The sequence below is a fragment of the Mycteria americana genome, chromosome Z (genome assembly GCF_035582795.1).
Source record: "Mycteria americana isolate JAX WOST 10 ecotype Jacksonville Zoo and Gardens chromosome Z, USCA_MyAme_1.0, whole genome shotgun sequence".
NCBI classification, from domain to species: Eukaryota; Metazoa; Chordata; class Aves; order Ciconiiformes; family Ciconiidae; genus Mycteria; species Mycteria americana.
Window position 1 is genome coordinate 61,163,438 of NC_134396.1, and position 27,739 is coordinate 61,191,176.

At 38.0% G+C, this 27,739-nt stretch overlaps 1 protein-coding gene across 1 annotated transcript in view; it reads right to left on the minus strand.

Moving 5' to 3' along the window:
• The window catches only part of HSD17B4 (hydroxysteroid 17-beta dehydrogenase 4), a 73,448-nt gene that overhangs the window by 40,972 nt on the left and 4,737 nt on the right, over positions 1 to 27,739 (minus strand). Inside the window, exons 3-15 of the mRNA XM_075527256.1 lie at positions 24,245 to 24,352; positions 23,667 to 23,726; positions 22,622 to 22,643; positions 22,458 to 22,504; positions 21,546 to 21,630; positions 19,677 to 19,864; positions 17,158 to 17,249; positions 16,522 to 16,546; positions 14,755 to 14,883; positions 6,113 to 6,219; positions 5,190 to 5,423; positions 4,695 to 4,746; positions 3,339 to 3,410 (exon numbers count right to left, since the gene is read on the minus strand). Coding sequence (XP_075383371.1) covers positions 3,339 to 3,410; positions 4,695 to 4,746; positions 5,190 to 5,423; positions 6,113 to 6,219; positions 14,755 to 14,883; positions 16,522 to 16,546; positions 17,158 to 17,249; positions 19,677 to 19,864; positions 21,546 to 21,630; positions 22,458 to 22,504; positions 22,622 to 22,643; positions 23,667 to 23,726; positions 24,245 to 24,352 — 1,221 coding nt within the window. The remainder of the gene's footprint in view (positions 1 to 3,338; positions 3,411 to 4,694; positions 4,747 to 5,189; positions 5,424 to 6,112; positions 6,220 to 14,754; positions 14,884 to 16,521; positions 16,547 to 17,157; positions 17,250 to 19,676; positions 19,865 to 21,545; positions 21,631 to 22,457; positions 22,505 to 22,621; positions 22,644 to 23,666; positions 23,727 to 24,244; positions 24,353 to 27,739) is intronic.

The window sequence follows — 27,739 nt, forward strand, 5'->3', positions numbered from 1 at the left end:
TTGTTCCAAAAATGGTCAGGGTTGGTGGGTGACACCACTGAAGCAATTATTCATTTCTGAAAAGATGATGGAAATTCTACTCGAGAAACGGCACCAGGAAACACACTCGGGAGCAGATGCATTAGTGCTAATTGCCAGAAGACATGTCATCGGGCCAAGGATGCAAAGCCGAGCGGATAGAATAGTTAAAAAGTGCACTATCTGTTGCGCCAATAACCCCAAAATTGCAAATCAAATCATGGGAGGAGTCGTAAAACAAGGAATATCTCCCGGGGAATACTGGCAAATAGATTTTACAGAATTGCCAAGGTGTAATCTCTATAAATATTTATTGGTAATGGTAGGCACCTTCTCTCATTGGCCCGAAGCTTTCCCTTGTCACACAAACAAGGCTAGGGAAGTGATTAAAATTTTATTGAAAGAAATTATCCCCAGATTCGGTGTTCCAGAAGGTACATCCTCCTATAACGGACCCCACTTTATTGCAGAAACAGTGCAGGGAGTTTCTAGATTTCTAGACGTTAAATGGGATTTGCATACCCCTTGGAGGCCACAGTCCAGTGGCAAAGTAGAAGGAATGAATCAAACCCTAAAAGGACAGATTTCTCAAGTGTGTCAGGAAACTCAGATGACATTGGTAGATATTCTACCCATAGCATTAATGAGAGTAGGAATGACAACCAGAGTTAGGAAAGGTGTTAGTCCATTTGAGAACCTGTATGGGAAACCATATCCAATCAATCATTTAACCACGAAGGGAGACCAAATGCATATAAAGGGACAGGCTGTAATTAAAGAGTATTTGATCTCTCTCTCACAGAGTTTATCCTCCCTGCATAGGTACCTAAACCAGAGGACTCCCATTCCCTTGGACATTCCAGTACACCCATTCCAACCAGGAGACACAGTCTACATATGAACCTGGAAAGATGAGCCCTTGAAAGAAAAGTGGAAACGACCTTATATAGTGCTATTAAAAACTGACACAGTGGTAACGGTGCATGGGATCAACTCCTGGATTCATTATACTAAAGAAGGCACCAGACCAGGACAACTGGACCTCTACGCCAACTGGAGAACTGAGACTCCGACTAACCAGGGACTGTCCATGAATTGTATCAAGGTTTTTCTTTCAGAAAACTACTATTGAAATTATTCCTAGGACACTCCTGGAAAGTGTTATTAATTTAGCGTGGTTACAATGAAAATTGTATCTCTGACATTGATTAACCTAGCAGCTACTTTTTGTAACAGAGATCTAGTCTTAAAACTTGTCCAGTCCTTTGGAAGAATCCCTAACATCAGCAGTATAACGGCCTGTTTACCATTACCTAAAACTGCAGCCAATCCCCTCGAGTGGGGAATTTTAACTTTAGATTTAAACCGAAGCTTTTTTCAGTCTTCAAATTACCTCCTTTCAGAGTCGAATGTGGCTGTACAATCTAACAGGACAAGCAGAACTATTAGCGAATGCAACTAGAGCAGGATTACAGGATTTAAAACACTCAGTTACGGGAAACTTCAAAGATAATATTGCAGAATAGGCTAACCTTAGATTTAATGTTATTACATGAACACGGGGTATGTGGGTACATAAAACTGAACAACAAAGATTGTTGCATCCATATCCCCAATATAACTGAACATTTAGATTAACAAATAGATGAAATAAAGTATGTGGCAAAATCAAGTAGAAATATTCAAGCCTCTAAACAAAATATTACAAAGTTTTGGATTGTCCCTAACTGGATGGTTGGCAAATTTACTTCAAACGATGATTATAATTGTACTCATCACGACAATCATCTATATTATTGTTAGTTGTGCCTTAAAATGTGTTAGATGACTAATTGTACAAGTTACTACTGGAAATAATATACTATTCATGAGAACTAATAATGAGACATATGAGGACTATGAAGAAAAGTCTCATAGTCTCAAAGGGGGGAATTGTAGTCTATCAGGAGCTGGTGGAAGGCCAGGACTTATGTAAAGTTGGTAAGGGGGATTCAGACTGGAATGTGGAACATCTAAACAAGAATTACTGTCCTTGGGAGTAAAGCACATCCTGGAGAAATATGTAAGCTAATTAACATGTTTTAGGAACCATCTGAAACTACTAGCAGAAGCACAATAACCACCCTCACGCAAACTATCCTCATTATAATACTAAAAGTCACACCCCTTGAGCTGGAGACCCCAGCCCAAGCAGACACCCCTCACCTTTGAGTATGTGCAGAATATTAAAGTAGCACTGTAGCTTTAAGTTGAAATAAGAGAAATGTAGACCAACAGAAAACTGCTTAGTGTAATTACTTATGCATATGCATAACTAGACCGTATAAATACTGTACCTGCATGACCGAACTTGGTGCTAGCTTTATGGAGCTACCACCTAGCACCCACCTCTGCGCAGACACGAAATAAAATACCTCTGCCCTGTGTGTACATCAGCATCTCACACACCGGGTAAACGACTCACGCTTGTGGGACAACACTAAGATTCTGCTCACAAAAGGAACTTTTGCGTGTTGCAGAAACAGACAGGCTTAATGTTAGCCCAGTATGGAAAGAAAACATAGCTAGGAGGAACAAAGGGACAACAAAGACCTTTTTACAATTTTATGTGTACACTGAAGGAATAAAAGCTCAAGAGTGTTTAGAGATTCACTGCCTATTAACCTACTCTTGCAGTCTAATTTCCCAAGGGACTTTGGTATAAAAACACCTAAAGATATCAAAATTCTGAAAACGACAACTTGTCAACTTCCGGAGACATTCTGATCCTTTAACTTGGATTCAAGAGGCAGGTAATGGGGTTTGGTTTTGTTTTGTTTAGAAAAGAATAATGTAGACATAAAAAAAGAATCCAGGTGGCTTAAAGATGCTGCTTTGCAGATGAGTCTGCACGACATACACATATGACTAACCTTTGCAAAACCACCCCCCAAAATACAAGCACGCATTTGCACACACGCCCTCTTGCTGAAGGGTGGCAAAATCTAAAATGGCTGCCTTCAGATAGGACTAATTATTATTATTGAATAACTTTGTTCATTTGCATAGTGCACTATTCCACCTACATAGGAAAAAAAAAACCTTCTCTGAAACCTTTTTCCAAAGAGGGTGTTCTTATTTCAGTACGTTAACTGCCCAAGAACAATTACATTACACATTTACACAGCTATTACTAATTAGCTCATTTCTCAGCTCTCATTGATATTTAATAAGCTAACAGTCTTTACTGTGGAAGGGCTGGCAGTTACTGGTACAGCTAGTTAAAAACTGAGCCTGTCAAATTTTACTGCATCCCCTCGAAAAATTATAAACCTTCTTACCATCTATAAGCAAGACTGCTCCTGATCCTTTATCGAGAATATCAGCAACGGTTGAAACTGAAGTTAATTGCCCTGTAAGAAAAGAATAACACGTACAAGTTGTAAGGTTTTACTTCAGGAATGAAGTCCACAGATCACTCTTTACACTTCCTTACTAACAATAATAATAATAATGGTAGTAACAATCATAGTGATAGTCATAGTAATCACAATCACCAGGATTATAATAAAACTGTCTGGGAATCTTTGCAAATCTTGGTTTGCAGATGTGAGGATTTGTTTTTTTAAGTTTTGGGGGTTTTTTTAATAGAATCTTGCTATAGTTTATGTATTCAGAGCTAAACACAAATCACATTTCAGACTCAAACACATCGCTTACTTCAAAGATAGCTCCAATCACTTAAGGATTGTTCACAAATTTCAAGAGGGCTGAGACAACTACAGTTCTACAGAAAAGAAGCTCTGCTCAGAGCGTGGGCCTGTGGCTTTATGAAGTTTGTCTCTAAAGAGGTTATTGCTCTAGAGAGATATGGAACCATGTACGTTTACATAATCAGACTATGGAATGGAAAAATAAAAAGCTTTTTGAAGTCCTAGCAATCCATTATTAAGTATCAGACTTCTTTGAAGTTAATATAACTTTCACACATCTCTTCTTTGTTTCAGCAAGAAATTATGCCATTTATCTGTGGCTTGCAAGATTTTTTTTTATCCTTTTACACTCTGGAAAAGTTAATTTTTAAAAACTGCTAATGAAGAAAACCAGACACACGCATGCATATCCTGAATAAGTCTAACAAGCACTTCTCAAGTGTTGTAATCTGGGAAAATACAGCCATCTGTGAAAAGAGCTTGCTACTGCAGTAACTAATATCTTGAGAATTTTGACAGGAAGAAAAGTAATTGTTTTTTAGCCTCCTCATCAAGATGTCCATTCCTCCCTTACATACACAATTTAAATCTTATCCTCTTGTAGGCACACAGACGCAACCAATGTTGAAGAATTTTTAGATAAACATCCCAAAATTCTATGATACAACCTTACCTAAAAGTTCTGCTATTTAGTATCAAATTATATGAATAATACACCAGCATGTAGTGTACTTGCTTACTGTATCAAAGATTAGGCATGAGTTTACTAAGTATACTATAGAAAAGCAACACCTGATCCCAAGAACACAGAGTTTCAGAATTCCTTTAATAATGCAACAGGTTGCCTCTCTTCTCCCTGACCCCTTGTAAAAAGAATATGCAAAAAATCCAGTTGGAATCAGAGCTTCCCTATTTCCGTTTATAATATGGCTACAGGAACTGTTGTCATAGTGCAAAGCAAATCAGCAACACGGAAGGACTGACCTGAGGTTGGCAATGGTTTATACAGTTCCAGATATTGCTCACCATGCAGCATCTACGTAAAGAAAGGCAGTGCTATAACAACAATCAATATATCTTATTGCTTCCCCATCACAATTGCAAGGAAATACATGGCTATTTTAGAAAGTGTTCAGAATAAACAAATAAAAAAAAACCCTGTAAGTTTTTTGGTTTGTTTTTCCAATTTCATCCCCAAGAGAAGATATTTTCAAAGAAAGTTTTAGACTTTTGTGATTTAATAAAAGCATAGTGAACACAAATTAAAATTTAACAAAAAATTGATCACTCGTACTATCTTAGGAAGACACAGGTTATACAAGTGAAGTAAATGAATAATTTCTTAGAATGCAAGAATACAAAACACTGAATTTTCCTCTTCTAGAATAAAGGGAACTTATTACTATTACAAGCATACTATTTAAAGTCACCTTATAGTTATATAAAGCTAACAAAATTAGATACCTAACTCTTCCATACCTTTGCGAGATCAATATTTAGTCCTGGAAGAGAAGGAACACCATCAAACATCGAAGTCTGAGCAGGAATTACTCCAAAGCTAGGTAAACAGCAGAACTCTTCACTTCCTTCAAAGAGAAACTTCAGGTGGTCTGGATCTTTAGTTGACATTCCCACACCAAGGGCATACAGAATAGGCTCTAAGTGAGTATATTTATACACATTGGTAGCCAATTCCCGGCCAACAATGCTTGCCTGGAAATTAAAAGTCAGTATAAAATAAAACTTCATAATAGTTAATATTGCACTTGCACTCTTTCTATAATTCTCGTATCAAACAAAATTCATGTTTGAGCATTCTCTTTATAGTCACATGTAAACATAAAGTATGAGTAATAAATATACCATAAAATATTAATGTATTTGTTGCAGTACAAGCAACCCTAATGTAATGCATTAGATCTTGCTGCAAGCAATTTACTTTAAGAATAAGTAGTATAACTTCATACAGCTCTGCTCCCAGGAATGCACAAGAATTTTTCTAAAACAAACCTCGAATGAAATAATTAACACATTAATAAGATTGAAAGGAGGAAAAATTATCTATCTATACAGAAGGAACCAGAGGAAAACCACACTGCCCAACAGGACCTGTCTCCTGCCCCTTTTCTGAACAACACCCTAACTAAAGAGGCTTACGGAACTCACAAGCACTTGCATTCGGCATTATTCAGTCTATTTAGCCTTAAGTTTTCCCATCATCAATAAGAAAAATAAAGTGGAGTTTGGAGATGTTTCTTATTCTGCTTCCTCACTCCACAGAACCAAAAGAAAGGTTCTTTTTGCAGACAGCAAACCAGAGCAGAAGCTGATTAGCAACACAAGTGTCTCTGCTCAAGGTTTTCACCTAACTTTGAGCACATCTGGTAGACAGAGGTACTTACCGTGTCAACAGACGAAGAGACCACTGATCCAGAGCTTGTTGAATTCATAGAAACATTTCCTTGAGACTCTATCTGACTTAGAGCATCATTCAATACACTTATGGATTCTAGAGAAAGGAATTGAAAAAAATCACTTATAAATAGCCATAAATGACACTCCAGTTAGACACACAACAAACATGCCAGCGAATGAGATATAGCCTGGTATCCTTTTAAACTCTTTTTTAAACACAGTAAATACGCATCTGCAAATTGAGCATAGTGCTGCATTTTACAGGCATCTACACAACAGTTGATGATAAGTGATCTCTACACCAGATCCATCAGTTCTGCACCCAGCAGTCAACCACGACACCTATCTAATTCAAGTGCCTGAAACACAACTGGTACTATACGCCACCATCCAAGCCAAGAGAAGTATGTCAGTAAATACTCTGTTCTGTTCTCTGAACCACAGTGTTAAGAAGATAATGAGAATTACATTTCATTTGTCTCAGAAGTAAACATATGAAAATTACCACTGCTTTCTTATCTTGAAAATTATTTGCAATATGAGTAACAGGTCTCATCTCCTGGCGGTTACCCTCTTTCCCAAGTCACATAAGTAAATAAATAAAGTCTGAGACGTGAACAATGCCAAGATTACAAGCAAGATGATGTATGGCTGAGATACAGAACTCAGCTATGGTAAAGGCAGGCCATCAAGAACAGCTTGCTCCTTAAAGCTCAGTATGGCTACAATCAGTATTAAACATTCCTGTGTTAGAAAGAATCAAACAAAAAGTGGTGAGAATCATGCACTGAAAAATAAAAAAGTGTTTAAATCAGAGGAGCACAAAATCATTATTTAAATAACTTTACCTTGGAGCCGCTCCCCTCCATGTCAAAACCCCTATACCCATACTGACTTGCACTGTTGTTCGGACTAACACAGTGTTGCTCTTTTGCACAGCACTCCCCTAAATATCCTGCAAGTTAGCTGCATACCCTCCTGCAGAATCTTGATTTCCTAAACTATTTCTTGCTTCCCAGTTTCAGTGCCAGAATCATCATAACGTTTTATTTGTGGCCTGAATCTCATGAAGAAAAAGGAACATCTACGTAACAAACGTATGTTGTCACCTCTTCTGCCAAAGACAAGTTTTATCTTCGGGTATAAGCACTGTCATAACATGACATGAGGTTATGACATTTATGTAATGCAAAAATGTGCAAAATAAAAGATTTGTAATTTATAAGAACCCTTTAAAAGGTAATCCCTTTTATCCCTTTTTTCATTCATTAAATGAATGAAGGAAAAGCAATACTGAGCTGCTGGGAGAAGTAACAGACTGTTTCAACCTTTCTTGCATGAACCAAGGAAAGGCTTTCACATTGCTTCAAAATCTTCCAAGGGAAAATACAGCTTTGACCTCCAAGTAAACCTGAATGTTTCCTCAACTTTTCATGTCCACAACCCATTTCCATGCAGGAACATAACTAGCATTCTTAATGGTGAAATCTGAAAAGAAGATTACCAACATGTAGTTTACATGCAATGACATCGTTAAGACAAACAGTATAAAGGCAACTTATAATTTAATAATGGTGCAGAATACTACAATCTCCTTTTCAAGGAGTCTTTCTTCCAGAATATATGATATGACTGGACTCAAATTGGTGAGCTGGCTAGTGTCTGGCTGAACACTAAGGAGATCATAGAATGGTTTGGGTTGGAAGGGACCTTCAAAGATCATCTAGTTCCAACATCCCTGACATGGGCAGGAACATCTTCAACTACATCAGGTTGCTCAGAGCCCTGTCCAACATGACCTTGAATGTTTCCAGGGATGGGGCATCTGCAGCCTCTCTGAGCAATGTCTTCCAGTGTTTCACCTGCCTCTTCATCAAAAATTTCTTCCTTATATCTAGTCTAAATCTACTCTTTTTAGTTTAAAACCATTACCCCTTGTCCTATCACTACAGACCCTACTAAAAAGTTTGTCCCCATCTTTCTTACAAACTCCCTTCAAGTAGTGAAAGGCCACAATAAGGTCTCCCTGGAGCATTCTCTTCTCCGGGCTGAACAACCCCAACTCTCTCAGCCTTTCTTCATTGGAGAGGTGCTCCACCCCTCTGATCATCTTTGTGGCCCTCCTCTGGACGCACTCCAACAGCTCCATGTCTTTCCCGCGCTGAGGACTCCCACAGCTCGATGCAGTACTCCAGGTGGTGTCTCACCAGAGAGGAGTAGCAGAATCACCCCCCTCGACCTGCTGGCCACACTTCTTTGGATGCAGCCCAGGATACGGTTGGCCTTCTGGGCTGTGAGCACACATTGCTGGCTCATGTCCAGCTTTTCATCCACCAGTACCCCCAAGTCCTTCTCCACAGGGCTGCTCTCAATCCCTTCATCCCCCAGCCTGCATTGATACGACAGGTTGCCCCAACCTCAGTGCAGGACCTTGCACTTAGTCTTGTTGAACCTCATGAGGTTTTCATCAGCTTGGTGTCATCTGCAAACTTGCTGAGGGTGCACTCGATCCCACTGTCAATGTCATGGATGACGATATTAAACAGTACTCATCCCAATACAGACCCCTGAGGGACATCACTTGTCACTGATTGCCATCTGGACAGTGAGCCATTGACCACTACGTTCTGGATGTGACCATCCAGCCAACTCCTCATCCACCAAACAGTCCATCCATCAAATCTGTATCTCTCCAATTTAGAGAGAAGGATGTTGTGGGGGACTGTGTCAAAGGCCTTACAGAAGTCCACACAGACAACATCGGTAGCTCTTCCCTTGTCCACTAATGTAGTCACTTTGTCATAGAAGGCCACTAGGTTGGTCAGGCAAGACCTGCCCTTGGTGAAGCCATGCTGGCTGTCTCAAATCACCTCCCTGTCCTCCATGTGCCTTAGCATAACTTCTAGGAGGATCTGTTCCATGATCTTCCCCGGCACAGAGGTGAGGCTGACAAGTCAGTAGTTCCCAGGATCCTCCTTTCTATCCTTTTTAAAATGTGAGATGTGTTGTTGTTCACCCTTAACGTCAAAGGCCTCACCAAAATTGTTTTTTTAAACTTTGGCCTACTGTTATATTTGTAATCAGCAACAGCACTTGTACCTGAATCATACCAGAATCATTTAGTAACACTTTTATTGATTTTCAAAGCATATGTATGCAGAAAAAGCTGTCTTTAAGGATAGAATGTTCTTTCACGGACTCCTGGGTTTATTTCTTTACATCTATGACAGACATCAACCCTGTAAGATATGTCTATGGTTCTAGGCCCAAATTTCTTGAGAGGTATCAGCAGAAAGTGTATGTTATGCTTTATGTTTCAGGGTGGGTTTTATCCTTTAATCAAAGCTACTTTTAAGATGCCGCCCCTTTGGGTTGCCTGAAAAGCTTAAGCAAGGTATTAGAATATCACCAAATACAGGCAGCAAAGCTTTTTTTTCTTTATTTAAAAAAAAAGGGGGGGGGGGGGGGGGGGGAATGTTAATTTATTTTTTTCCCCCTGAATTACTACATTACAAAACTTTTCCAGTTAAGAACCCCAGTGCTGACATATTCCTTTCGTCTTCCAGGGACTGCTAGAGCAGCATGCAACTGAAGCATCTCAACATATTAATTTATTTCAGTCTTCACTGCTCTTCTGGTGCCTGGTGTAAGAAACGGGACTAGTATGGCATAAGGTCTACAGTAATATTCTAGCAGTTGACCAGATATGAACCTTTCACATGAGGCAGGCTTACACCTTCAAAGACAGAGTAGATTAGATTATTGTACTTCTTAATGCAAAGGTTATGATCAAATACATTGTTATGAGCTAATAATGCAATATGAGATTGCCAAAAAAGAAAGATGAAACATTACAAAATCACTGATAAGTGAGTTTTGGACACTGATAAGGATGGTTTCAACAGTATTTATTTTGCATTCTGTTTGAGTACTGAAAGTAAAAGACATGGGGAGGGAAGCACAGAGTGGTACATGAGTTTTCAGTCATGTAAACACACAAGGATGTCTGAAATTAACGTTTCAGCAGTAGACTTAACCATGACAATTTGTACTTTTTAATACATGACTACAAGCGAGTAAGGTTCTTTAAGATCCAACAAATAGCTCGAAAGGTATAATTTTGGCAGAAACAAATCCAGTAGGAATGATTATCCAGTAGGAATTAAAAATCCAGAGCAAATGATTATCAGACAGCAGGGAAAGATTAACCTGAAGAGCAAAGGTTGAAAATAGTCATGGCAAAGCCTGTCTCTTTCCAAAAGTATTCCTCTCACTTTCCAATTAGGGAATATCACATGTGAACCATATCCCTTAACTATGGAGGAAACAGCACCAGTGTTTAAACCCTTTTTAAACACATATGAAGAAAGCTGAAACTGAACCTGGAACAGTTTTCTTCTTACGCAAAATTTTTCTTTATATACACACAAAGTATACAGACACGTATACACCCCTTCTATGTGTTTTATATTAATTTGCTCTATACCAGAGACAAGGTTTTGAAATGTGCCAAAAGTCAGCCAGTGAGAATACTCAAGTTGTTTTCTGTCATTAGACAGTTTCCAAGAGAATTAAAAATGCACGTGAACGTAAGAGCAGATTACAGACCTCTAAAATACTAGATTTACCTGAAACTGGCTCGTATCTTCACAACAGAGGAAACAGACGCAGAGAGACAGATTGCCTCATATGGGTGACAGACATAATTAATTCTGTTTTCCTAGACAACAAAACAGCTAAACATACTAACCTGTGCAATACATACTACAGAATCCTGCATACAGTATATAAGCTGCAAGACAGGGGTGGCTGTCTTTCACCTATCTCACAACACAATTTGACTTCTCCCTTTCCATAACAGGAAGAATCAGACTAGGACACAAGAGCAAGTAGTGCACTGTGGAGGCAAGGGCTACTGGATGTAGCTTTGTCTGAGACTGAATACAAGGAGACAATACGTCAACGTGCAGTGCAACGTGCAACTGTGACCTACCATGCATTCAGAAACTTCTGTATCATGTTTAATTTGGTCTTTCTGCTTATGCACAGGAAACCAGGACCTCTCAGTATCTCAAAACACGGAATCATGTTACCATGACAAATATGTCAGCTCACTAGATCCAGCTGCAAATGAGAGGCTGAGCAATTCTTTTCCAGTACTAGTTAAGCCAAGTCACATTATTCTGCAATTGCTACTGCCTAAGGGCATACAAGGAGCTGGTTACAGCGACTCACTGATGTACACTGTAAGTTGATTCTGTGCCCTAACCTTAAGGCTCTGATTATGCCCTGCTTATCTTCTTGAGAGATTTCTAGCTTGTTCTGAAGTAGAATGAAATAAGCTAAAACTATTATTTGTTTAATCATCATGCAATAACATCGTCATGCAAATTAGGAAAAAAGCTCTAACACATAAGTCACGGCAGATTCACTGCTGCCTCAGAAGCAGTAATATTTTCACTTTGCGTTACCTTTCACTCCTGGTAAAGGAAATGTAGAATACACGCCAGCAAAACTACATCTTCCACTTCTTCAACTTCCTAAGGCCTAAATTCTCACATAGCTTCTTAAAAAAAACAAAAGAAGTCTGTTCTCAGATTTTTCTGTTATTAAAAAGACATCATGTAGGGAAGGAACAAGTAATCATACCTTTTGCTAGTTGACAGGACTACGCCTGAAACTGTGTCGGAGTACAGAGGAACCGTCAGAACTACTTCAAGTACATTAAGGACTAAGCCTGTAAAGCTTAGGGAATAACTACAGAGAACACTCAAAGACACCTGAGGCATTAAAAGGAAAGTGAAAAGGCAGGCATAGCCAGTTACACCGACTGTGTCGGGTAGCTTTTGGGGTAAGGGGAGGAGTTTGGTCAAAAGACTGTACTGCACAATCAGCAGCTGCTCGTCTAGAAAGATGTAGGGCAACTACCAAGAAAGATTACTTTACTGAGCACATTATTATGATATCTGAGAAACTTCAGTGAGTTACTGAATTAACATCAACTGCCAAGTCAAGTGACAAATAGCTATTTCCTATTAATTGAAATTGCACAAAGCCTATAAAATCATATTCTGGTACACAAACAAAAGTTTTTTAGCTTGATTCATTTTATGTGCCAAGAAAACAAGTTAAGCCTACAAACTGAAGAAGTGTTTAAAAAAAACTCAAAAAAAGATGGAAAGAAAAAATCAGATCTTTTTACTTAAACTGGTTTGAAGAAAAAGAATTAAATGTTTTCATTTCTTAAAAGACCACCACTAAAACATGAAGATGAGACAGTACTTCCATTTAATCTTCAGGAGTTCAGCATCTCTAGCAGAATGACCTTGGCTAAAATACAACTATCAACGTGTTCTAGTTAAACATCAAATGAGCGCTTTGCTAGGCAGGGCTCTAAATGCATGATCATTCAGACATTAGATGTGGAGCATTTAATTTATTTATTTTTAAGAGAATGACTTCCCCCTATGCTTGCAAAAAAGAGAATTCTAACTTAAAAAAAAAAAAAGAGCACAACATGAATCCAAGTATTCAGTTATGTATGATTGCAACACATCTAAGAAAAATTACCTTTAAAAAACCCCCCAACCAACCAACTGGTGATGCGCCTCCTTTTTTGTAATCTAGAACAAATAAAGTCAAATGGCTTTTATCAGTATGTCCAAATTATGAAACAAGATTAACAATTCTGATTATGGGATTTTCTACTATATTACAAGCAAATACTTTATCTGATTGGTATTTTATTATAATTATACATAACGGTTAGTACATGATTGCTCTTCACAGCATCAAATTAGTTAAACTAATGAGATCTTCTGGGAGAGATTTAACTTGCAGATACTAGGTATTGCAGCTTTTCATTTTTAATGCAAGTACTCTAATTAGTTTCCTTTATTTAACAGCTGAATACCTTGAAGCAATAAAGTGGAGACTTTGGCAGCAGAAAAAACTTTTAATATAGAACTTAAAATTCTATTCAGCTATCTTCTTCAGAATTTTCCTCAATCATTCTGCTGACTCACACACAACAAATTAATGCAAGAGTTTTCATTCAGCCTGGCAGTATCTATGGCTTGATGTCACTGAAAGGACAATGCTGTATTTTGGCTAAGTTCATAACAAAACAAAAGCTAATGTATGTACAATGCATGGGAGACTCATGCTAATGTAATATTTACAATTCCCTGACTGTAGAAACCTTCTATGTTGTATTGTAAGCACATTTACTTTGGAAGTCAAAATCTTGTCCCATTTTTTCTCCCAATAGCATCAAGAGGCAGATGTGGAATATCATATGTAATGCTGAAGCAATTTGCAAAAGAAATTCCCATCTACAACTTTTTTCTACAACATTTTTATGCTAGCAACCCATAAAAATAACATAGTACACATGACAGGTTGAAGAACAGATCAGAAGCTACAGAGCTGGAATTATGTTGTTATAAATACCATTCCATAGCAGGACAGAGAACATTTATAAACTGACATACATTTGGAAATGGGACATCTGCAAGCCAAAGATCAGTGAAAGCAGTCAGTAAGGTGATATAGAACTACTGTATAGCTGGTTACATTCCTCTACCGAGATCTAAGGGAAAGGACAAAGTGGTTCTGGTATACCGGTTTTGGTTCAAGCATCTAAAAACATATCCCTAAGGTTTTAATAAAATGCCCTAATGGATTTCAGGACCAACAGCTTAAACATCATCTGTGTATCTAAGTACCTTTGAAATTCAACTGGCATTGTACGTAAGGATGCCTCATTCCCTCCTCCCCTGAACACTTCAGTGCTGGCATTTCCTAATTTGACAAATACTCAATCTTTGACCTAAATAATGACATGCATAATAACAAAACAACCATCAGTGATACTAAGCACATGTAACTCACACCAACAAACTAAAGGTAACATCTTGAGAAATCTTGGAAAGCAGACGAGAAAATTAGTCTGTATGGTTCATTTATGAACTATAACAACTATGGATCTAAATAAAGAGACACATAAGACAACAAAGAGAAAGCTTGGAAGATGAAAGAGAAGCAAGTATGGCAGCAGGAAAGATCAGAGTCATGGGGGGGCAGGGGAGGGGAGGAAGGAACAAAGAAAGTAAACAAAGCATTGGAAAAGACAGTCATTTTGGTCACCAGCCAAGGGGGTGATGTTACCCAGGAACACAGGGCAGTAAAGAAGAACTTCTTTGCTATGTTATACTAAATGACTTAACCAGAGAGCTTTTTGGTATGGAAATGGCTACCAAAAAACAAGATTCCAGGACTGAAAAGAAAATATAATCTCTCTATTACACTCCTACTACCTGTATGTAGGTGCAATCAAATAAAACACTACCATTAGTCTGGCTGTAATATATAAAATGACAGTGATGTTCTTTCCCTAGAAACTCTTTAAGAGAGATAAAACTGTCTTAATTCTACAGGTAAGAACACAAAAGTTTCTTTAAAAAGATCTGACTACTGAAACAGTAAATGATTCATGTTACACATTTACAAAAGAATTCACTGGTTCTGTATACTTTTGAAGTAAAGTTTCAGCAAATGTCTGATAAGAAAGCATTCCCTCCTAAGCTTCGCTTGCCCGAACTATCCACATTATCGAAGTCTCCTTTACCTTGTATACTTCTGGGTTTGCTGGCGTTATCAAAGTCACAGACCTTCTCCCATTTATCTCTCACTGCTTCAGGCGTCATTGGCTGATTCTTTTCTCTGACAATAGCACCCAAGGATCGCTCCCAGCGCACTAATGGGAAACATGAGCCAGAGAGTTCAAGTAACAAACAAAGTAACTTTTATTTTCTTTAGATCACTTTCATCCAGGCCACTACTTTCAAGATGGTACAAGAAAGGAAAGGTTATAAGTACTCCAGTTTAACTCACCAGTATAATTTCAAGCTGGACTAAAAGGGCTCACTGCTTTTAACCAACATTTAGAAAAGGAATAGCATTGGTTTTACATTTCATTAAAGCCACAGACTGCTTGCTCTCTGAAAACATTACATCACTTTTAGGATTCTATCTAGTGAAAAGTTGTAGCTAGTATGTATCTACAGATTCTCTTCTGACATGATTTTGGCTACTAATGCTAAGGAATCTTCTGAAAGCCTTGGAAAACTATAGGGAAAATGTGAAAACCACCTGTTATCTATGAAAGAATGTTAATACCAGTAGCCAGCATCTCCAAATGGTCCCTGAAGTTGCATTTCAATACTGTAACTTGAGAGAAACTGGTAAGGCTAACGTGAAATGAGTTCTAGGATACAGACTTCCTGGATTGCAACTGATCCTTAATCTGTCATGCTGGTTTTGCTCCTAATTAGCAATAGAAGATGAATAAGGCCAAACTGGTACCTCATTAACAACCTGGTTTCATTTTAAAGACTTCAACAGTAGCCATAATAATGATGAAAAATGGTATTTTCCTTTGACCAGAGAGGAGAAGCCACAGATTTTCAGCTGTATTAAAACTCAACTCCTTGTGGAAGGCAGCAAGAGGTTTTATGCTGCTGCCCCAGTTTGTTTAATCTGTTTAATACGCTACCTGGGAAAAGCTATTCCAGTGCCACCAGAACATTTACAGTTAGTTAGAAATGTACAAAATCTTTATCGAGTGGGGAAAAAAAATGTTTTGGAGGAAGGGGGAACCACTTCTTGAATTAATGGCCCTACTTCCAACCCACTGGTGATATTCATGTAGGCTGAAAAGTCCTTGAACAGTTCAGGAAATAATGCTGGTATTAGGTTCACCATATTTAGGAAAAAAGTTAATACATTTTACACCCTGAATTAAGTTTTCTATCTTGTAAGCTCTCAGTATTGTCTGAGAGTTTTCTTTACGTTCATATTTAAGCCAGTTACTGGAGTCACTCAAGGAAAATACTTAGCTAGCACAGCTACTGGTTATTAAGAAGGCTAATTGCCTCAACATGTTAATGCATATTGCTAGTATTTTTATAGAAGCATAAAGGTGGAAAGCCACTAAAAAGCAACCTGTTTACCAGCATGTGCTACTTTTATACCCTGAAAAATTGAAGTTATCAAGAAAAGGCAGCAATGTATACTTAGCACCAAAAATGGAGATTCTTCTTGACTTCAATTATACCCTCAGGATACAAGAGTTAAGGTTACTTAGGCAGATTTTCAGTTACTATTACTAAGCTCAAAAGCATAACAAAGCACATACCTAAGTTACCAGTTTCTCCTATGTGTAGTGAAATTGTGACTTTTACTTAAAATAAGCAGTCTCCTCAGAACTCTAAGCTTTTGCTAATCTTCTCTCCCTAAATAAAACTCTTGAGCAGAGGTTAACTGCAAAGATGATTTGCACACTTTTATTGTCAATTCAAAGAACAAAATCAATCCTGCAACACAAAGGACTTACATTTTCCAATCCATCCGGCTCCCACCTGCCAAGAAAAAAGAAAATCATCAGCTTATCACATGTTACAAAGTTTTGGTAATGTAGGGAAACAAAACTATACTTCAGAACAAACTCAACAAAAATTTCTGAGCTACTGCTGGTTGTATTTAACAGTTTAGTTAAGCACTGGAACGTGAGCAACATAAAACTCCAAGATTAAGATCACAGCTTCCATCCAATTTATGAGCTAGCAGTTTGATGACAATACCCTAAGGTATTCCATAACTAAGTAATTCATCCCTCCTGCAAGTTGCTTTCTGTGTTTGAATGATTTAGAAAATAAAAACTTCTTTTGAAGCAGTTGTTTTGGTACCTTTTCAAACTTATAAGGGTACAATAAGAATTGTAACAATCAAATCAGTAGTATTTTGAGCACACATGAGAATTTAACAAGGTTGCTACTGCCTGATGTACTTGTCCTATACAGCATAACAGGGTCAACGTTTCTTCTGTCTACACTGAGTGTGTAGTATCTCACATGATAATCCAGTTTCAGCAAAAAGGTTAAGACGGGACAGGCTAAAGCAAATGATTGACTTCGGGGGAAGAGGCAAAGGGAGGAAGAGAGGGGGAAAAAAGGGAAAATAAAAAAATTACCTCAAACAGACTGCCATTCTCCGCACAGCTCTCATGGCAAAGCCAAACAACTAAGGGAGCAACATACTCTGGTTTGAAAGCATCGACCAGATCTAGAGCAAATTGGAGGGGGGGAATCATAAAATAGAAATACTGTATGATTTCACCAAATTATTCTTACTCTAACACCTTCTGATGAACAGCAGAGCCAGGGAGAATTTAACCAACTGTGTTCTGCCATGAAAAGAAAGGACAAATGAAATGAAACATTTGAAGATTCATTAAACACAAACAACTTGTGACACACGTGTATGCCTCCAAACCCAATGACGTTGGTTCTCAGCCAGGCAGATGAAAGACTGTCTAAATGTTGGGAACACCGTAACATGCAGACTGCAAAGCCAGGTACCTTCATAAATGTTCATCTGACAGACAGCCTGAAACAAGGACAAGCCAGCAAGACATAATCCTGACAGGGACGTACCTGAGCGATTTTCCTTTTAATTTGCTAGTCAGTTATAAAGAAAAGACAATATGAAAAGAATTGGAACTGCTGAATATTTGAGAAACATCCCATTTGGAAATGCTGATATTTCCAAATGAGATATCGGGAATTATCAGCCCTGCTAAATTTATATATCAATTGTATTTTGGGATTTTCATTGTCATCTGGCACAAGAGAAAACTATTTGAAAATGGAGATATTGTCATGGAGCAGAGTGTGGTTGTCCAGTTAGCTTTTACCACATATTCTATCCACTGTCTGAAAATAAAAAATAACTTTGTTTAATTTCCTTTTTCAGCTTTTAGAATATTATTCTTTCAACAGCAATAGATACACAGCTGTTCCTCAGCTAAAGGTCAGCAAGCATTTTCAAACATACCCTGACAGATGAAGAGCTGGGAAAGTTTAGCATTACAGGTACTTCTTTAATAGCCAAGCTGAAGTAACATAAGTTCATTTTTAGAAGTTCCACAAAGGTAAAAGGAAATTGAACTCCATTTAATATGCCATGTTGTAAGTGCATAACAAAAGCCTTAGGCTTTTCTAAAGCATTTCACTTTATGCCACACACCATCTAGTCTCAAAAATTAGCACTAGACTGTTATCACTAATGTTATTAATCCACTATTAAATGAGTTAAGAAATAGGTGGTAGAAGTTTAAAAAAAACACACAAAAGATGCAAATTACATTTAGAGTTCTAGCAGGAACAACAATAAGTGTGCCAAGCTGAACATACATAACTGTGGCAACGCTGAAGCATAGGTGCTTGCAGACACCTCAAGATGAACAGGAAAGTACTAGGATAACAAGGATAATTTGATAACACATACGAAAATGTTTTTTAAGTTCTTGTGTCCAAACCTTTTAAGAGTATTTGAAAAACTGGACAGGGAGGTAAGTGAGGTAAGAAATAAATGATCAGAGCTGTAACTATCTTGTAGGGAGACCAAAGGATCTCACTCTTCTTAAAATTACTAAGGAAGAAAATTAGGAGCTGGTTTTATCACTCTGTAAATATCTTCATGAAATTCCAGCTACTGAACTCCACTTTACGCTTCCAGAACTCACGGCTGCAAGGTTAATGTATTTGACTCTTCTGTAAGTAAGTGCAATAAATCCTTGGAACCTACAACCTATAGAGGTGCTAGATTTCCTAATCACTTGGATTATTTACACCTAAACTAGGATATTTTACACAGAACTTAATTAGTCAAGCAAAATCATGCATTCAATCCACGCATAACTGTATAAAATATATTACTCTTCAATATCTTGTATATCAGTCTGAAAAATGTAATGATTGCCCTGGCTTTGAAATCTGCTTATCACTAGGAAAAAGAAGGGTGGGAGGGAAATGAAAGAGGCTGATTCTAGAAGACTTTCTGAGAGCAATTTCCTTTTACAGTCTTTTTTTCCAAATTCTTTTTGTTTCTCCTGGTCATTTGCCAAAGTCATTCTATTTATCCTAAATTTACACTTTACACACAGCTGCCTCCTACAAAGTTCTTCATACTGACTTCCCAATGTAGTACTCTGTTAAAACCTGTTCAAGCATTCAAAGATTAGTAATTGTGCAATAAAGAAAAACATAATATATTAGGCAACTCAGTTCATTATCATCTCCTGCTGATCATGGAACGAAGAAGTACACACATGACATGTGCAAAAAACGGTATTTTGCAATTAGACAATATTATAACAAGTGCAGACACCTTATGCACATACCTGATTCTACATCTGATGAAACAAACAAGCCTTTCCACTACCATAGGAGGATCGTGGAAGACACTATAATTATAGCCTTGCCACATGAAATTGCTTTTGTGAATTACAAAAATTGCTTCTTATCTTGTGGCAGAAAATAAGAATTCCTTACAAGAGGCAAAGTAAGTAAACTGACAGTTCAGAGACAAAAAGACAGTAGGAATAATGAATTAGCAGTCTAAGAAGTGTAAAGGATTTGCATTCAAGAACGTTAGCTGTGCTTCAATTCACTGAAAATTATCAGTACATGTAGACCTTAAATGATTCACCTTGTGGCATGACAGTCTGGGTCAGTCTGGATCCAGCAGTAGGAGCAATTGTGTTGCAGTGGATGTTATACTTCCGTCCTTCGATTGCAATTGTGTTTGAAAGACCCAAAAGGCCAAGTTTTGCAGCACTGTAGTTTGCCTGACCAAAGTTTCCATAAATTCCAGCAGCTGAGGAAGTCATAATTATTCTTAGGGGAGAGTAGGAAAAAAAGAAAAAAGTTCAATGATTTCTTAAAGTTGTTTAATTCTACACAACAGAATTTTCCAACTTTGGCATTATATTCTCCATATTCCACAAAAGAAAAGTGTGCAAATAAGAAAACATTATTTGTTGTTTTTGCTAACACACAGATGACTTTTACGTTTGATTGATAGCAAACATCTGACAAATCCTGAAGCATTGTCATAGGAGCAGAAAACTAATAGAGTCATGAGCCTTTTTGAGTTATACTGCAAAACTAGAACAGACATTCTGTGACAACGGGATACGGTATAGAGAAAAGCATTTTATTTTCATGTTCTAACTGCACTTCAAGTGGCATTATTCTTATAATTAAACAAATGGCTTCAGCAGTCAGAAGATTATTTTATTGAAAATTACTTCACCTTAATATCTACCCGGTAATACATGAAGACACATTCTCACAGAATTCACAAAGAATCCTAATATGCATTAAATACATGAAGGAAGAAGACAGCGAAGTCTTGCCCTTTGCTGTCCCCTAACATTATTGCTGTGGAGATGACTGAACTGCTCACAAGAAAGCTCTAAACCACTGCAGTTCATAGCTGGTTTGGGGCAAGAAAACATTGTGCTGCATATCTTCTCATAAATTGGAATTCAAAAGAAAAGGGTCTACACCTTCGCTTTTAAAAGAAGCGTTATCAGAATCTGTTCCAATCTACTGTAAACACACTGCATAGCTGGGATCAAAATCTATTTCATTTTTATTATTATTTGCCTACTGACAATAATCCACTGGTTTTAATCTAAATAAAGAGATGTGTTACAAGTACTGGCTCAATATGATCAAGATGAAAAAAGCTACTAAATCTATCCAAAGCAGGCATTTTGCAAATGGCAGACATCTACACATAAACTGCAGAAGCACTCACTACCATTGTTATCTAAGCAAATACAGAAAAGGAGCCAAGGGAAGCATTTTCCTAAATGGATGCAACTCATAGGCTTTAGCCGTGTATTCTGCCTGCTGATCTCTTTCCTTATCCTTGCAGTTCAGTTCCCTGGATGAGAATGAATGTCAGTTTGGTCACAGAATGCCAAAGCAGCTCATACAGCTTTCAACATGTGGGTATGATTGTTAAGATTAATATAACCACGTCAGTGTTTTGATAAGGAAAAACAACAAAAGTCAAAAAACTTAAAGGTCTGAATCCACCACACTCTTTCAGTTAACATTAACACATACCAAAATAGACTAAGAACATTCCCACAACTTCTAAGACAAGTACAAAGGGAGGGTGGGGTGGGGGGGAACCAGTCCCAAACAAAAAAAACAAGACCCACAAGCAGAACTGCATGTACCTGTCATTTGAATAAGAAGGAGCAGGAGAAGAATCCCTCAGACTTGCAGTAACATAAAAGTAACAAACATTTCTAACCAGTCCTCATGAAAAGAAATGGTATTTCTATTACCCTACAGCTCCTGTCTGGGATATTTTCCATGTAGATCATGGAAAAAAACTTTAAACATTTGCTGGGAAGGTGGAGAGGGGGGCAGAACTGAAAGGATAAGGGCTTACACATTTGGACTGATTTTGTTTCATCCCAGTGACAGCGAAAGAAAGGGGCACGCATCAGTCTGTTATACCCTACTGAAAAAGCAATAAAAACCCCCAAATTTTTACCTGCCAAATTTCTGATTTTTCATATGATTCCATGCAGCTCGGGTGACCAGGAACGATCCCCTCAAATGAATTCTATGAATTATATCTAGGAACAAATTATTGTCGGTTTAGTAATTCCAGGATTTCGTCTCCCCAACTTGAAATACACCATTTGTTTCTTCTTCATGACAAAAAACTGCACTCTTTTCACACTCTCAAACTGTTACTAAAAAAGTGGTGGGCTTTTTTTTTTTCTTTTTTACAGATCATTTTGAAGTGCTTGCCTGAACATACACTGATCATCTCTTCTGCCTCTTGGATGGGGCTCTCCTGTACAGAATTCACAAGCATTCAAAATTCCTGCACTTAAGCACAGTCGAACAAGGACTACAGAAGCTAGACCATCTTTGCAAAAGTCTGCTCAACTGGCTTATCACCACCTACCATCTCACTGAAGGTTCCCCCTTTCTTCTGTCCCTTGGTACATCAACTTTCTTCCCTCTGTTGTTAGTTCTGGGTCTTTTAAGCCTGTTTAGTATTCAGCCAGTCACTGCTGGCACTAGGAATGTGTTCTGCTCACAAAAACTATTGTGTGTGTTTCATATGGGTCTTTTTTGTATTCCACTCGGCAACTAGGAGTGGCAGCTAGAGCCTTTCTTCCCCTTTGGAACTACATACACCTACCATGCATTGCAGCACAGATCTGGTTTGCAAGCTGAACACAAGGCAGCTGAACACAAGCAGCTTACCACTAAGCTTTCCAGGCAAAAGAGAATTCTCTGATCTAGCATAGACAAGCTTCCCCGCCTTCTCTTCTTCCTTGTAGGCATAGACAGCCTTCCCCGCCTTCTCTCCTTCCTTGTACCAATGGGAGGGATGTACCTTTCATCTTTCACACAGAAAGTAAGTACATTTTAAAGTTTATCAACTCACCCCAATCTTCATCACTTATCCGAACAAATGAACGGTCTCTTAGGATCCTAAAATGCATCATTAGGAGAACAAAACAAAACAAACCAAACAAAAAATATGAACAGGTGTTTACACAAAAGTGACAGCCCACAATCAAACAGGAGAAAACCTTCAGGTTTACTCACCCAGCATTGTTTATAACAATATCTGCAAAAAAAAAAAAGAAAATAAACTAAGTGAATGTACTAATAAAATACAAGCTTGTTTCTATTTTTCTGCCACTTCTAAAAATATATAGAGACAAGAACAGTGCACACATACATCATACTACTGTTCTATAGCTCTTTTTCCTGAATATTGGAACTCTATCATTGCCAATAATTAAGACAAGACAAAATACTTCAGTACAGGCAAGTTTCAGCCTGCCAATGGAACAAAGCCTGACAGGAAGGTATAGCTGAGAACTGCTGGCTACCTAGGAACACAATACCTGCAGGATGCAGCCATCCTGCACAGTTTTGCAGCTTGCTTTGAATTCCAGAGTGCTCCCGGTTATGCAGTTTGTGCCACCAACTTTGTCGCAGTAAGCCCAAATGATAACTGGAAGAACCACAGTCACAGAGCCACTAAAGCAACCTGGATCATAACAACTTTTTGTCAGATATTTAATTTGGTTCCTGCTGTCTTTGATCATGTGTACTTTTACCCATTTAATAGTGAGTTAAAATTACATAAACTTCACAATTAAACAGTGACAATCACATGGTAAAGAGGAACATTACTTGTCAGATAATATACCTCAAGCTTTTTTTTTTGTGTTAAAGCATTTTGATCTTCACATATGCAAAAGAGCTTCTAAAACATGACAAAGCATCTCTGACTCTTCAGCAACATTATCCTAATTTTATGCAGCTATTTATAATACTTGATGAACTCTGTGCTTTGAGACAGAAATTGTAAACCATTACTGAAGTACCAAAATTCTGAAGGGCAGGAAAACAGGAATCAAATGTTGAGCTTTAAACTTCTGCTAAAAAGTACCAAAAAGACAGAAGAGTTGCCCATTCAGATTTAAAGTGGAAAGCCCCTGATTTTGGTTTCACTAAGGACATCAAGGGTTGGCGACTTCTACTATTGTCACACTGTACTTCATACACTTGCTCTCAATTGCACTGTTTATAATGGCTCTGCACTTGCAAAAAAATTGCAATAGGATTTAAGCAACTGTACCTATCCTCCCAAAAGCCTCAAGTGCTGTCTTCACAAGCTTTTCACCATCTTCCACCGAATCTATAAGAAAAAAGTACGAATTTTCAGGTAAAATGAACACTGCATCTCGAGGATATTAAAAACTAATTCCATGGAGCTAAGAAAAATAAGTCGTGTACAACCCCAATATAAAATAAACTCAAATTCAGCCACTATTTGCATGTGGCCAAAAGCAAATCCCACACAGCAAATCTAAATGGCACAATGTTTGCCACTGCAAGAAAAACAAGAAGCAAAATAACTAAGAATCATCCATTCCCATTTTGCCTCTGACAACTGGGACAGTTTCTTAGTATTTCAATGTTAAAAAAGCATATGGAAGAAAAAGGCATTACTAGACGAGTATTAATTAAGAAAGCAATTTATGCACCTTCTTTTAGCATCTCTGTCTGCCTACTCCACATTACATTACACCTATTTAATTTATATGGTATTGGCAAGCTGGCAGCAGTCCTTTATCATGCAGTGTCAACTTTTCATTCAACAGGTCCACTATTCCTATAGATAAAGCATTACACTAGTCTGGAAAAATAACATACCATAATTGGGTACTGCTTTCCCTCCTTTTGCTCTGATTTCGTTGACAACTTTGTCAGCAGCTGAGGAGCTCTTGCCATATCCCTTGAAATCACCTCCAAGATCATTCACTGTGCATCACAAAGAAACGAATTTTTCATTGTTAACACTCACACTTCATGGGCTCTCCTTATCTCACTATCACGCTGGAAGTTATAAGGAGTATTAATAAAACCTGCTGCATCTGGATCCTACTGAGAATCTCCAATGACTAGAGAAGAACAGTAGGTCACTTTTTTTTTTTTAAGTAGTATAACATACAGTATCATTTTTTTTAAATAACATGGGACACAGAACTTTTTTTTTTTTTTCTCTCCACCATGCATTCAACTTGCTTGCCCTGCCCAGGTTACCTTTCTAATTGTGTTATTGTAGTTCAGACATTAGCATCAAGATTACATACCAATCATAGGTTATTAATTCTGGTCTCTCCTCAAACTGCTACAGCTACTGCACAAACCGTAAACAAGACTGAGAAGACTTTGTTCCTGTTTAATAGAGTAGCTAAAATGTTACTAGTAAACTTCACCATAGAACAGATCAAGCTGTCCGAACAAAGGGAGAAGAGCCTGCTCTGGAGCTTCAGATCCGGCTCCTGTGGGATAAGAGGGCCACCTGACACAGAGAGCTGCTTTGTTTCCAGGCTGCTCTCTATACTCGGGCATGCATCATTAATGGTAGCTGCACTGTATCATCACCACAGTTTGCTGCATTGCCGTATTTGCATGTCCCACCGTTTCATGGAATTCATCAGGGGAACAAAAACATCCCCCCAAAAATCCATATACATATTATAGTTGGACAAAGAATTTCAAAAAATGGTAAAAAGTATGTTTAAATGGGTGCAAAATGAAATTGTAAGAAAACCAGAACTGACTGTGGATTTACATGCAACATTGGTATTTTGCTGAACAGTCTTTTGCTATGGTGAACTCCAGCTTTGTGCCTTCTAACTTTTTAAAGCCCTCAATAAGCCAGCCATAGTGAATTCCACAGAATACGCAAGATATTCTCACTGGTCTTGATGATAAACAGCAACTGTAAGTCTCCTCTATCATCCCAAAAGGAAATAAACCCTTATTGTCCCCCCTGCTTTTTTCTTTTCTTTTTTTTAAACTCTCCATGTAAAGAGGAACATAGTTTGCAGGACACATGACAAAATCGTTCTCTATTACTCAGACCAAGAAAGTCTCATCTGGAATCTTGTATTCAGCTTTGTGTGCAGCACTTCAAGAGAAATGTAGAAACACTGCAGAAAACCCATGAGTAAATGAAAATGCCAAAGCCCAGAAGTGAGCCACGTAAAGAATAGGAAAAAAAAAAAACAAACCACACAAACAACAAACCAAACCAAAACCAAGAACTGCCTAGCCTGAAGCAGGAAGAATTAAGACAGAACATGATGATATGCTCAAGTACATTAACAGACTGATGCAACAAAGAAAGGAGACAGAATCTCCAAGCTAAATAGATCAATATCTAACAGCTCGAGCGTGCAGCTAGCACAATTCAGGTGAGGCATGAGGGAAAATTTCCAAGGGTAGTGAAGCATTAGAATAGCCAACATGGGCAGACTGCTCAGTCTGCAACATCAAAGGTCTTTAACACAACATTAAAGACAAGTGAGTCAGGAACAGCAGTAGGATTTCTAATCTGTCCTGGGAAAGAAGAGTGGACAATTTTGTGGTAAACATTTATACAAAAACATTAGTCTTGTTAAGACGTTACAACTTTCTACCAAAGACATGCCTATATATGTTTATCCTTCACTTCAATAGTAATTTGCTGGCAAAAGCCAGCAAATATCTAATTAAAGATATTTGGGAAAATTTCCAGAAGCACCAAAGCACCTTAGGCTGAGTGCAGGCACTAACAGAGTTGAAGCAAAAATGAGTATGCAAGAAAGAACAGAGCTATTTTAGGCTCTGAAAATGATAAAATAACTCCATGAGTGTGATAGAGTAATTAAAAGAAAAAAACAAACCAAACACAAAACGATGGATAAACAACATTATTTTAAGCTCAAGCTTTACATCATATAATTTCCAGTTGAAAACATCCAGTAGAAAAGAGCCAGAGACTGTAGCAGTTGTGACAGAGCATGGCTATAGTCTGAACTGTAGATAAGAATTCCTCTAAGGCTATGAGTGCGTTATTAGCAAGTAGTGCAGAGCAGCAGAAGCAAATCTGTACAGTGAAACAGTAGGTGCTGTGGACCTGACATCTACAGTACATGTTTTTTAAAAAATAAACCAGCTCATTTCTTGCTGTAGTCTGGTGCCACAAACCAAACACACATTTGGAACAATTTAGGTGCACTGCTAAATTGCATCTTCCAGTTTGGTTTTCAAAGAAACTCCACTCATGCACTTCAACACCATCCCACAATGCAAACAAAAACAGATACAAATCAGGAGAGATGCTTCAAAAGCATGACTCTAATCTAAAGTAAAACAGCAACAGAGAAGAGCCCTCAGGTAGGGAAGAAGGAAGGAAGGAACAGTAGCGTCTGGACATAATACAGGTTGCAAGACAAAAACAAAGCATTCCCTTCCTCCTGCTTTCAACTTTTTCTGATGAGAAGCATGAGAGAGATGAAGCATGACAAAAAAGGTGGTAGCAGGCAGCCTTTGGGTGATAAGAAAAGAGAGACTTCCACTTGGGTCGCATTGGTCAGTCTAACCACACCGACAGCAACTCACTCAACAAAAGGTTGTACACAGAGAGAGATGCGGGACTGGAAAAAAAAAAGCTCCCATGTTGGGATCCACTGGTATTCCTCCAACTAGAGTATTTGATCACTGTTCTTACAATGTACCTTCATTTCCATAACTTAAAAAAGGGAAGTTGTTTTAAAGAGACAAGACATGAGTCTCATATCTGGTTTAGTTAAAAAAATTCAAATCTTTACACAAGTAACTTCTCAACTCTTTGAAGTCACAATCAAAAAACAAAAAGAGTAAAAAAAATAAATACAAGAATGTAGAGGTAATTGCAAAGCACCACTATAAGAAGAGGTAAAGTAAGGTGCACTTTCCAAAGGGAAACAAGAAGTCTCCCTTACAGACAGTCAGTTCTTAACTTACTGATTTAGCTATTGTGCAATAGGGCCATGAGATAAAGGAGTATTGGTCAGGCAATACAACACATTTTCTTTCAGATCATTCTGGAAAGTCAGAACACCACTAGCTACACAGAGTCAACCTGATTAAACATTTGGGCTCCTTTAGTGACCTAATTTTTGTTAAATAAGAACTTGAGATGAAGTATTCATGTTCCTAGTAAATCACAGAATTGTATAGGTTGGAAAGACCTTTAAGATCACCAAGTCCAACCGTTAAGCTAACGCTACCAAGACCACCACTATACCATGTCCATAAGCACCTCATCCAAACGTCTTTTAAATACTTCCAGGGATGGTGACTCAACCACTTCCCTGGGCAGCCTGTTCAATGCTT